This window comes from Berghia stephanieae, chromosome 4, assembly GCF_034508935.2.
Source record: "Berghia stephanieae isolate SIO BIC M18660-M18661 chromosome 4, UCSD_Bste_1.3, whole genome shotgun sequence".
Classification (NCBI taxonomy): Eukaryota; Metazoa; Mollusca; class Gastropoda; order Nudibranchia; family Aeolidiidae; genus Berghia; species Berghia stephanieae.
In genome coordinates this window covers 77,407,596-77,420,095 of record NC_088363.1, presented here as the reverse complement: position 1 = coordinate 77,420,095, position 12,500 = coordinate 77,407,596, and the positions used below count along the sequence as shown (strand labels likewise).

General features: G+C 38.5%; 1 protein-coding gene across 1 annotated transcript in view; it reads left to right on the top strand.

The window, feature by feature from the left end:
- Window positions 1-12,500, top strand: part of LOC144971295 (fucose-1-phosphate guanylyltransferase-like) — a 31,873-nt gene that overhangs the window by 99 nt on the left and 19,274 nt on the right. Inside the window, exons 1-2 of the mRNA XM_078911912.1 lie at window positions 1-303; window positions 3,271-3,444. The exon at window positions 1-303 is cut by the window's left edge and continues 99 nt beyond it. Of these exons, the coding sequence (XP_078768038.1) occupies window positions 228-303; window positions 3,271-3,444 (250 nt within the window). The 5' untranslated portion in view covers window positions 1-227. The remainder of the gene's footprint in view (window positions 304-3,270; window positions 3,445-12,500) is intronic.

Below are 12,500 nucleotides of genomic sequence, written 5' to 3'. Positions count from 1 at the left end.
TGTAATAATATACAGATGTAGTATTATTCGAGTTTTATATAGGCATGTTAATATTTTTTTCCAGTAAACGATGACAAAGTGACTGTCGGCCACAATCCATCTTTCGTGGATTCCGTCTTTAGCTTTAACCTTATCAATCGATATCGACGTTCTGGAGTTCCGACGCCCACATCTGACCACCGTAAAGAAGCCACCAGAGACAGCGACACACCAAAAAATAATTTAAAATGGCAGACAAAATTAAGCATCCTAAAATCTCTGCATATATGAACAGTCTACTCGATGATTATAAACATCTGAGAGGTCAGTCTTTCTGATTCTGGTATTTCGAAAAAAAAAAAAAGTGGTCCAGAGAGTGCAATATCAATATCATCATACGTGGGAATGTATTTAAATTGTTGTGTTTCAATGTGTTCTAGTATGTTGTTATTTGGCTATTGAGTTGTGCTCAATTGTTTTCATGTTGGATGTCCATATGAGTTCCATTCTGTGTGTTATTTCTTCCTGTGAGTTTGTGACGTCACACTTACAATGGGTATAAAAACTGGGTTCATTCTTACTAGGATATTCATAATGGATTGTTGATTGATAATTAGTCAAATTTTGACTTTGTTTTTAGCGCTGCGATCATTTTTCTCATAATTCGACCTTACGCTGCAATAATTTTATAACACTATTGGGGAGAATTTGTGAACTCCATTTGGAATTAGTGTCGAGCGGAACACTCGATGATACCTCAAGTCATCGGCGACTAACACTCAAAACTTCCCGATATCGATGACCAAGGAAAAGTCGAGAATTCCCGAGAAAATGCACTTCAACTGAGCTTTGGATGGCTTTTTTGTATTAAAACTTAAAATACATTAAATAAATTCACTTTGTATAATAATAAAACATTGATACCTATAACCATTTTGATCTATTTACGACGTTTGTGTTTTGTTGGCTATTTTAAAAATATGATATAACGTCAATACCCAATATCAATGACTAGGTATTGATTGAAAGCACCGATGACTGAGGTATTGATGCCGTCATCGAGACTAAAAAAAGCATCGAGACTCAAAAAAGTCTTGAGCTTCGCACAAGTCATCGTCACTCATCGCCGACGAAGGCAATGGATGGTTGTGTGCGAGAGAGGGGTGAATAATGCAGACACACACACACACGCAACGAATTTGTGTGTGTGTGTGTGTGTGTGTGTGTTACTGTCTGTGTTATATTATCATTCATTAAATGTTAACAACAAAAATAAAAATAAAAAACAAACAAGATAAAAAAACCCAAAACAAAAAAACAAAAACAAAATCAAAACAAGGGCAACGCTCTTACTCGATCCTACACCCTTTCCCCTCCCATCCCGTATTCCCTGTCCGCCATCCACACCATCAATGCACATGGCAGACAGTGTAATAGTATACGAGCACGCAGTATAGTCTCGAGACTCAATACTCAATATGAGAAGCATCGATGACCGAGATTCTCGAGACGAGAAAAAGCATCGAGACCAAAGTCGAGGTCGGTTCTTTCTCAATACTAAAAGCGCCGACGACCTGACTTCTCGAGACCGGAAGCATCGGTAACCTTTTGGTGACCCGGATGCCCGCCCCTATTTGGAATGTGATCGACCAATCGACAGCACTACTATTTTTTTTCGCACATTTGTTGAAAATTATTATGCAATCATATCATTTATCTTGTCTCAAAATTTTTTTATTGTATTAAACAAAAATTGTTCCGTGTGTTTATTTGCTGTCATTTTCAAAATGAAAATCAATTATTTCTACATCAAGGAACATTTTTTTCATATATTTTTCCATAAGGGCACATGGAAACAAGCTTCCTTTTCATACAGTAGTCGTGTATCTGGCATATTTTTTAAATACTGACACTTTTGCAATGTTGATTCACTGATGTCCATTCACAGTATCTCATCCACACCTGAGTGAAGCTGAGCTATTTGCAAGCAAAACAATGTCCAGAGATTTGCAATCATCATCACCTAACTATCAGTGATCACACTCAACATGGCTGTCACGAAGTCAAGTCGATAGAAATCAGGCTATTGTTTAAGGAGATGTCTATTGACTCAGACATATAAATAAGAGTTTTCTGTTGTCTCACGAGGCACCAAGTACAGACAAGAAGTAAAAACTATCACAATATATAAATGTATTTATTGACTAAGCTAAATAATATGTCATAGGGAAATTATTGAGAAAGCTGTTTCAAAAATAAAAAATAGACTATTATATGAACTATAACTAATCTATCAATTTGCAAAGTTTATGACATCACCAGAGACTTTGTTAAAAGACAGTATTAATGGATTTTTGAAATTATGGTTATAGAAATAAAACAGAATATTTTTGTTGTTGTTGAAACAGAAATCACAAGCATTCGAAAATTTACAGGCAACATGAACAAGATTTTAAATCAATACTTGCCTTCAATAAAAATTCCTTAAATGGTTAAGAAAATATGTCGATTATACCAAAGTTGTTCACTATTTCAAAAGTTACCTAACTTGTGTCTTGTTTTTAGCAGTGTCGTGTTACAAGTGTTGGAAATTGTCCCGTCTTGTGGAAAAACAAATGACTGATCAGGATAAAGTCTGAAATAACTTAATCTTCTAACAATCCTACATAATGTTCAATGTAAAGCAGAACACAATTTGATTTATTTTTAAAGATAAATGACCTCAAATGAATCCTGACTTGAATCAAATGGATAGCAGATTTTGATCAATAATGTCCAGCATGGTTTATAAAAGTCATAAATTGTTTTACAGAGAAGCAGAGTTATAAGATTCAATTCCAAATGCATGAGATTGATTCACTATTCAAGATATGGGAAAATGTATTTGATCATGGAAAATAAAAGGCTATGCATAGCCATAAAGCAAGTGAGTGATTGACAGATCACATTAAAGTATAAGAAATACGTCCCAAATCTTTGATATGGCAAATATGAAGTGTTTTATTAAAACAATCGTGAATTATTATTTTTCAGCATATTTTCTTTAAAAACTGTGGAGTGAACTTTGTGATAGACTAGCATCCTATTCAAAGGATAGCAAGCAATTGTTACCTGTTTCACCCTATAGATACTGGGATAAACTGGCTCCGTGGTTCTGAAGGACTTTTTTTTTATGTGATCACATATATATATATATATTATATATATATATATATATATATATATATATATATATATATATATATATATATATATATATATATATATATATATAATTGTTTATTTCTGCAGGTAACCTTAAAGATTCAGGCAATAAACCGTTTTGGGACATGGTCGTCATCACTGCCTCAGATGTAGCCCAACGTACTGCCTATGAGCTTCAAGTAGAGGAGAAAGCATCAAAGGGAGAACTTCCCACTGGTCTTCCAATCCATGTTGTATCTGATCCTCCTGGTGTTCGAATCGGTACTTACATTACTAAAATCATTATCATCATCATCATCATCATTATCATCATCGTCGTTGCCATTGTCATCACTATTTATTGCTCTGTTTTAAAGAATATATGATAGGATAAGATTTTAGTTTGAGTAATGCCTTAGTCTTCAGATTCCTTAGGTACAAATCCAAATATTGCTGTTGATTTTGGAAGTTGTCAAGGATGAGGGTAGAGCTTCTTCCCGAAGTTTAGGCCTAAGTGTCATTTTGTCACCAGATTGGGTCAATTTAAGAATTATTACTATTTAAAATTATTAACAAGCACATTTAGCAGACTGAATTGTCAGAGCATTGATATTTTAGCTGAAATGATGTGCAAAATTACTTAGATGAAGCAGGTTGGTACTATTATGGATATTGAACAATAGTCAAATATTAATGTTTGTTGATTGAACAACTGTTATGGAAAATTAGCAGTGGTGGAAACTGAACCTTTGTCACAAGTAGGTATGATATAGTCCCAAGTCAAACCATGCAGCCAAGGAAAGAATACAGCCCATACTGCTGTACCTACTCTGATAAAACGCTTAAAAATATTTTAATCAGAAAACTTTTACTTAAATTATTGATTGTATGAGATAAGCATCAACTTGACAAAGAATATCAAACTTGAGATGATGATGATGATTAGAAAAGATAATAGTGAAAACAATAATGACAATGATTATACAATACTACTACTACTACTATTACTACAACTACTACTACTACTTCTACTACTACTTCTACTACTTCTACTACTACTACAACAACTACTACTACTACTACTACTACTACTACTACTACTACTACTACTACTACTACTACTACAAGAAATGAAGTGAGTAGGAAAGTGCCAGAAGAGAATAGAGAATTTAAAATTTTAGCGGCGTCGATGGGGGCTTGAACCCACGACCTTACTGGGACGATAACTCCACCTGGCCGGGGAGAGCGCGACTCTACCGCAAATAGAGCTAGGGCAAGGTGACTTGCTCAAGGCCACGCAATGCAATGGCGAGTGATTGAACTCTGTACCTTTCGGGTATGAAGCAAAAACCGTACCACTGAGCCATGCTGCCCCTCGTTTATTCTACAGATAGCCACAATATCTGGTTCAACATCTTTCATACTAGAAAATAATAATCGAGCAAAGTTTTTCGTACGTGAATTTTATATTTTGTTTATAGTTTATATAATGGCATAGTCTCTCTAAGACAAACGCAAGATCATAGGATTAGAAGGGATACTCTGCCTTATCCCAACTGTTCCTCTTTGGGAGGAAAAAAAAATATGAATAAGTGAAGACAAAATAAATACGTGGGTATTTTCATTTTTAAAATTTATTTCATCAATAATATACAAAATAAATACAGAGTCATATTCTTATTTAGTAAATGGGGAGAACAGTTCAGCTTATTGATAATCAAATATAAGTAATGATTACAACCCGTTTAAATACAACATTATTTAATCATAAAAAAATTGTTACCATTGTGTATGATAATAATCATGTAGTCAACTAATCGATTGCAATAATAGCATCGAAAAATCTAAACATAAGCAAAAACAATATAGACATCATATTTTTAAAATCAAATCAAATGTTCTTTTATAGCATTATATTTCATGGTTATATTACATATAATTCAATACAGCATTACCGCTAAGCTTGTATCAAACACTGTCACTTAGTAATAGATTAAATAAATACCCGTCAGCAACTCTTCCTCTCCGTGAGTTACATTGGCTTCCTGTGGAAAAAAGAGTTGCCTATAAGATTTGTACTGTTGTCTACAAATCCCTGAGTACCAACAGTCCCTCCTATATTAAAGACCTTCTAAACATATATGTCCCCAATAGAAACTTGAGGTCAAGCAATGACCAATCAATCCTTGTCAAACCTAAGCCATTGTGTAAAATAGGTGAACAATCTTTTCAATTTTCCGCCCCCCATTTTTGGAACTCTCTCCCATCACACGTGAGATGCTCGGATTCGTTGACAACGTTCAAATCTCGCTTAAAGTTTTATCTTTTTACGTCATAATGTTGCAATATTATTTTCATATTTTGTTGTTAAATTGAATTCGTATCACGTTTCCATCAAACTTGTCTCATTGTAATATGTTTTGTTTTATATCACTGGAAAGCGCTTAGAGCCTGTGACAACGGGGTAAAGCGCTATATAAATGCCATTTATTATTATTATTATTATTATTATTATTATTATTATTATTATTATTATTATTATTATTATTATTATTATTATTATTATTATTATTAAACAATGAGGATTATTAGGATGACTGTTCATCGGAGGTCAGATTCAATAAAACCATGTCGTGATATGTATTTAAAGCAATATGCTTAACTAGGTTTAATACATCAGTCTTGTAATTGTAAATTATCTTTTTATACTTGTAAATCAGAGACTCACATTGTTACGTACAAGGAATGCACAAGGCAATCAATTTTGACGTCTCACTGTGTTCTAAATTAAAATAATATCAAAAGTGAGTAAAAGTAAATAAATAAAAAATGTTAAATGTTGTTAAAACTTCTCAAGTCACCAGGAACGGTGTCAACGTTGAAAATTAAGAATTTTTTTTGCTAAGGGAGTACAAAAAAAAAAACAAAAAAAAAAGAAAGAAAGAAATAAAATATTATGCCTAGAAAGGAGCTCGAACCCCTAACTCACCCCACCTCAGTTAAAACAGTTGGCCACCTCGCCTTCTCGCGCTCGGTCAGACAGTTTAACCCATATAATTATAATCTCTTCCGGTGGACTGAATACACAGCTGTATATATATATATATATATATCAGACATACTAAAGGAATGTGATAGTGTGTTTTTTGTAAAATTGATTATTTGACTGAAGTGAGAAGCAACATATGTATGAATTAGCCAAAAGTATTTATTGATTTGCATAGATATTTGCATTTCAGATATCACAAGCCGACTGATTTACTGATATAAATAAACAATAATGATAGTAAATTTCATTTACTATGTCAAACCATGTCAAACCCATTTTGAAAAAACCTGATCTAGATAAAGATAACTTAAAAAACTATCGCCCTGTCTCTAAACTTCCTTTTATCTCTAAAATCTGAGAAAAGCTTGTTTTGAAACAATTACTGGCTCATCTTAAAAATAATTGTCTTGAAGAAAAATTTAAGTCGGCTTATAGGCAACATTGAGTTACATCATTTGACGGAAACTGCACTTGTTAGGGTTGTTAATGATCTCCTCTTTGTTATAGACAAGGGTTCATGTTCTCTTGACCTATCGTCTGCTTTTGTTACTCTTGATCACAATCTTCCCCCAAGACTTGACTTACTTGACTTAGATGCCTTTCGCGTCTCGACCGAAAGATTGGGTCGCCTTGGCTGTTTCCAGTATTTCCTGTGTGAGGTGTCTCCAATATTGCTGGTCCTCTGCTAGGGTTCTCAGATTTTCAAGGTCCCCTGCCGTTATGAGACTAATGCTTTGTCCAAGTGTTGTGAGGTTTTTGTTTAGGATCACAGGGAGTGTTGTGATCGGTCTTCCTCTGAAAAGGTTCCCGTGTTTTTGGAAATATCCCGACATGGCTTGGTTAGCTGGTATGTTTTTGTCCCTGCGTAGTATGTGACCGAAAAGTTGCCATCATTGTTGTAAAATGTCAAGGGAGATTGGTCTTTCTTTGTGATCTTATAGAGTGATTCATTTGAGATCTTTTTTGGGTATTTGATGTCCAGTACCCTTCTTAGCTGTGTGCGATGGAAGGCATCCAGATGTTCTTCTTCGGATTTTGTCAACGCCCAAGTGCCGCAGTTATACAGAAGTACCGGTTTTACAAGAGCACGGTACAGCTTCAGTTTGGTTTTTCTCTTTATTTTGTCACCTCTAATCCATACATTGGTGAGTTTACTGAGTGCGGCGTTTGATAGCTGTTTTCTTCTTTGTACATCCTCGGTGTCTTCAATTAGTGAGCCGACTTTCTTTGTTCTTTTCCATTCCTCTTTGTTCCTCGATATAGTTGTAAATTTGGTTTTATTGGCATTGACTTGGAGGTTATATTTCATGAGGGCATTTTGTATGATGTCTATATTTCCCCCAAGAAATGTCTTGAAATTACTTATGGCGTGTCTGGTGCAACGCTTGATTGATTTAGGTCATATTTGTTTAATCGTATACAGATTATTATGGTGGATGAATATAGATCTGAGGAAATCATTCTTAATTGTGGGGTTCTCCAGGGTTCAGTACTTAGACCCGTTCTTTTTGTTCTGTACGTTGGACCTCTGTCTAAAATCATTAGAAGTTTCGGTCTGTCTTACCACCAATACGCTAATGATATGCAATTGTACTGCGTTTCCATACGAGAAATGTACAAGAAGTATCAGCCGATAGTAAGAATTGTATCCAAAGTGTTAGAAATGGATGAATGAGAACAGACTGAAACTGAATGATGATAAGACAGAGGTGCTGTATGTTGGGAACAGGAAGTTGAAAAGTGAAATAGATTTGAAGCTGGGGGATGCCTCCATTCAAATTGTTGACAAAGTGAAAAACCTTGGCACATTCTTAGACTCTGGACTGTCGATGGAGCATCAGGTTAATAATTTGGTTAGATCTCTCTTTTTCCATCTAAAAAAGATTGCTTCCATTAGACGTTTCATATCTTAGGATGTGACCAAACATCTGGTTATGTCCTTCATACTATCGAAATTGGATTATTGCAATGCTCTGTTGTTTGGCGTTTCGCAATATAATCTGAGACGTCTTCAGATTGTCCAAAACAGCGCTGCCAGACTAGTTTTCATGAAGAGTAGGTGCGATTCTGCCAGACCTCTGCTTCATGACCTGAATTGGCTGCCTGTTGAGAAAAGGATTAAATTCAAAGATTGTGTTTTAGTGTATCGTTGTCTTGAAGGTACTGCCCCTACCTACAATTCGGAACTAATTGAAAGATATTCAAAACCCCACCCCTTACGTTCAGCCAGTGATTCCACCAAACTAGTTGTCCCTCAAATACGGAAAAATGCTGGAATGAGATCCTTTTCTCATTTCGGACCCTCTGTTTGGAACGCCTTACCACAGAGCATTCGTGAAAAAGAATCTTTGTCTATTTTTAAAAACATATGTTTCGTCTTTAGTAGATGGTATGAGAAGCAAGAGAGGTCTGTCTGGTTTCTGTTGTGTGTTGTGTGTGTGTTTGTGTATGCTTGTATGTGTGTGTATGCTTGTGTGTGTGAATGAGTATGTTTCAGCCAAAGTAATTTGTAATTTAAGCACTTAGAGTCTGGTGTCTCGGAGTTATAGCGCTATTTAAGTTTTCAGCATTATTATTATTATTATTATTATTATTATTATTATTATTATTATTATTATTATTATTATTATTATTATTATATTATTATTATTATTATTATTATTATTATTATTATTATTATTATTATATAGTGCTTCATCCCGATTAAAGTTTGCATAGACTCAAAGCACATTACAAAGATAAAGAGTATAGATCTATTCTTCTTCTAGGTTCCATGCCTGGTCCAGGCTTCGGATACTGCATGAATTATCTCTCTCCATTCCTCCCTGTCTCTTGCTTTTTCAAACAGCTCTTGGATTGTTAGGTTGGTGAAGCCCTTCAGTTGGTCTATGAGTGTTTTTCTTTGTCTCCCCCGGGCGCGTTTACCAGGTATTTTTCCACAACTTGCCAGGTATTCATTTTTATCTTTCCTTACTATGTGTCCGAAAAAGGATAGTTGTCGATCCGCTATTAAGGGCATCTATAGATAGATACATAGATCTATACATTGCATAAAATCAATAGAAAGTTTTAATAGTTACATTTAAGAGTAATTATTTCAAAAACACAAACGCGCTTTATGATGCTAAAAACCTGTGCTTAAAAAGGGCTTTTCAAAGGCGTGCTCTTATCATATAATTTGTGGAGGCAAAGATGAGCCAGAACGACTGGGTAATGGCAGCAGCCTCTTATGGTTCTCACACTACTATGTTATGACGATCAACCCAATCTGCCCGGTAGCATCGTCACAACACACCGTTCAACTAGATGCTCTGCCGTTTCGGGTTCTTGCCCACATCGGGTACATGTAGGACAGGTGGAAAGTCCCCACTGATGAAGCGCACTTGCTGTTAGGCAGCTCCTCGACCGATTCGCAGCCACCCAGTGTCTCCTCTTACTGGTATCAAAGCCTGTCAACTTCTCACCAAGCTTAGAGGAGTGTACGTTCCCGCCCCCACGAGGGATTGAATTCATCCAAACCGACTTCCATCTCGTATATGCATCTCTGTCCATAGTCAGGGAAGCTGCGTACAAGGGTTGCCAGGACTTATTTCAGCTCGAAACAGGGGCCATGCACAGCATAGGTGGTATGCAGTGGCCATGGTTTTTGAAGTGTTCATCTTTAGGTACCACTTGTCGAAGTAGGATTTGAGACTTCCATCTCATATATGCATCTCTGTCCATAGTCAGGGAAGCTGTGTACAAGGCTGGATTGCTGCCATTATCGGGCCCCATTCTCTGGGCGTTGTTGCCAGCATTCCTGACACAATGTGCATTGACTTGCGAAGTTTTACATCTACCTTCTCAACTTTTTTGTTTCTACCCCACACTGGAGCGCAATACTCCGTGGTGGAATAACATAGTGCCAGGGCAGACGTTCTCAGGAGTGCTTGGCTAGCGTCCCAAGTCAATCCCGCCAGCTTCTGCAGAAGACTGTTGTGTGTCTCTATCTTCCGGGCAACTCCTTCGAGATGCACCCGATAGGTAAGGCTGCGGTCCAGCATCACCCCTAAATATTTTGGATGCAGCTCATATGGGAGTGGTTGGTCCCCGACGAGGACGTTCAGTTTACGGGTGTGCCATGCACTGCATAGGTGGAATGCAGTGCCCATGGTTTTTGAAGTGTTCATCTTCAGGTACCACTTGTTGAAGTAGGATTTGAGTCTGATGACGTCCTCGCTGAGTACGCTCTCGAGACGGGTCCACACCTTACTCCGAGTAATGAGTGCACAGTCATCTGCGTATCCCAGCCTTAGGGAGGAAGTGTTTGGCATATCGCTAATGTAAACGTTAAACAACATTGGTGCAAGTTCCGAACCCTGAGGGACCCCATTCTTCAATTTCCTTACTTTACTCATAGCGTCTCCCAGCGTGACGTGGAATTGTCTTTCCCCTAAGATTGAAAAGAACAACTTCAAGGTTTTTTTGCACCTTATGATCTTTGCAAGTTTGAGCATTAATCCTTCGCACCAGACCGTATCATACACCACTGATAGGTCTATAAATACAGTACCTGTTTGCTGTTTCCTCTCGTACCCTTCTTGCTCAATATGCTCTGTAAGGGCAATGACATGTTCCGTGGTGCACCTCCCTTCCCCGAAGCCTGCCTGCTCGGGTAGCAGGGCAGCATCTCGGACCGCCCCCATCGGTTTAATAGAACTCGCTCCAACAATTTGTAAAGACAGCTCAGTAGAGATATGGGTCTGTAACTGTCGACCTCCTTTGCCAGTTTCCTGGGCTTCAGGATGGCAACTATCTTCGCATGCTTTCACACTTGTGGGAGTTTTCCTTTTGCAAGGACGTCAGACATTGCCTCCGCCAGCCAGGCCCGTGCCCTGGGGCCCAGATGCGTCACCATATCGGGATATACGCCATCTATCCCTGCTGCTTTGCCATTCTTTACATCGCTAATGGCTGCACCCATTTCTCGGGGACTGAACAGGGCCGTCCAGTCCGACTCCTCCGCAGGTAGCAAGTCAAAATCGTATGGTACGACTTGCGGACACCGCGCTCAAAAGCATGATGAGGGACCCATTTGCTACGGGTCTTTGTATTCTTGGCAATTGTCTCTGCCTCACATTCCTGTGTAGCCTTCACGTAATTCCGGTCCGGATCCAATGTCTTTATCAAACGCCTAGCATGGCAGCTGGAGTGTGTAAAGTTGAGACTTTCCACGGTCTCCTGCCACCATTGCTTCCTTCCCTCTGCCAGAGACTGAAGTAGTCTATCAGCTACGTCCTGGGACTGGGTCTGCTGGTACTCTTTGTACAGCTTTTCCGACTCTTCTGTCCAGCAAGGGGTGTAGAATTTCCGTTAGCCCCGTGGAATAGAGTGTTAAGCGCTCTTAACCAGTAGCCTGTTAAATCTCGTTATATTCTCGGACTTGGGAGGAATGGCAGGGCAAACCTGCTCGATATAGGAACTGAATTCCTCCAAGCCTTCCTGAAGTTCCATCTGCAGAGTGGGAGAGACTGCACCCTTGGTATTGTCACCCCTGCTGTGACAAGAACCAGCCTATGATGGCTGTGCGTAAAGTCCCCGAGGACTGTTCGCTTCACCTGCAGCGGTTCACCATTCACACCTTTCGTAACGAGGGTGAGGTCTGGAGTATACTCCTTATGGCGGGTACCCCTGAAGGTGCCCTTGGCTGTAGGATTGTACACTAGGTGCAGATCGTTACAGTCCATCCATGAGCGGAGTTGTCTTCCTGCCTCGTTGCAGTCTCGGTAGCCCCATTCGTGATGGTGGCTATTAAAGTCTCCCAGACAGATGAAAGGATGGCTAACCACCGGTACTGGTGGTGTAGTCCAAGTCGCTCTAGGTGGTTTGTAGATATAATGCAAACACAGTCCACCTACTTCCACAGAAATTCTGTTCACCCCATTGCTGTCCGTTGCACTCTCTATGACCTTTACCTTCGATGGCTCTTTAGTGTACACGCTAATGCCCCCTTTGAGCCTCGAAGTGTCCTCTCGTTGGACCACCGTATAGCCTGGGATCTGGAATCGAGAAGATTGTGCGCCTGAGTAAAGGTAATAGGAAATTATCGACGCTATGGGCGGCCAGTAGCTTTTACAAAAGCTCATTTTTTGCCATACTCTCGACATTGAGGGATAATATATTCGTCAGGTCGCTATTCTCGATATCGCATTTTCCAGCTGAGGATGTGTTGGGGTGTTCGCTTACTTCTCGAACGTGCCGAGGTTAAATTGTTCCAAGGATACCCCCCCCCCCCTCCAGTCACCACCAC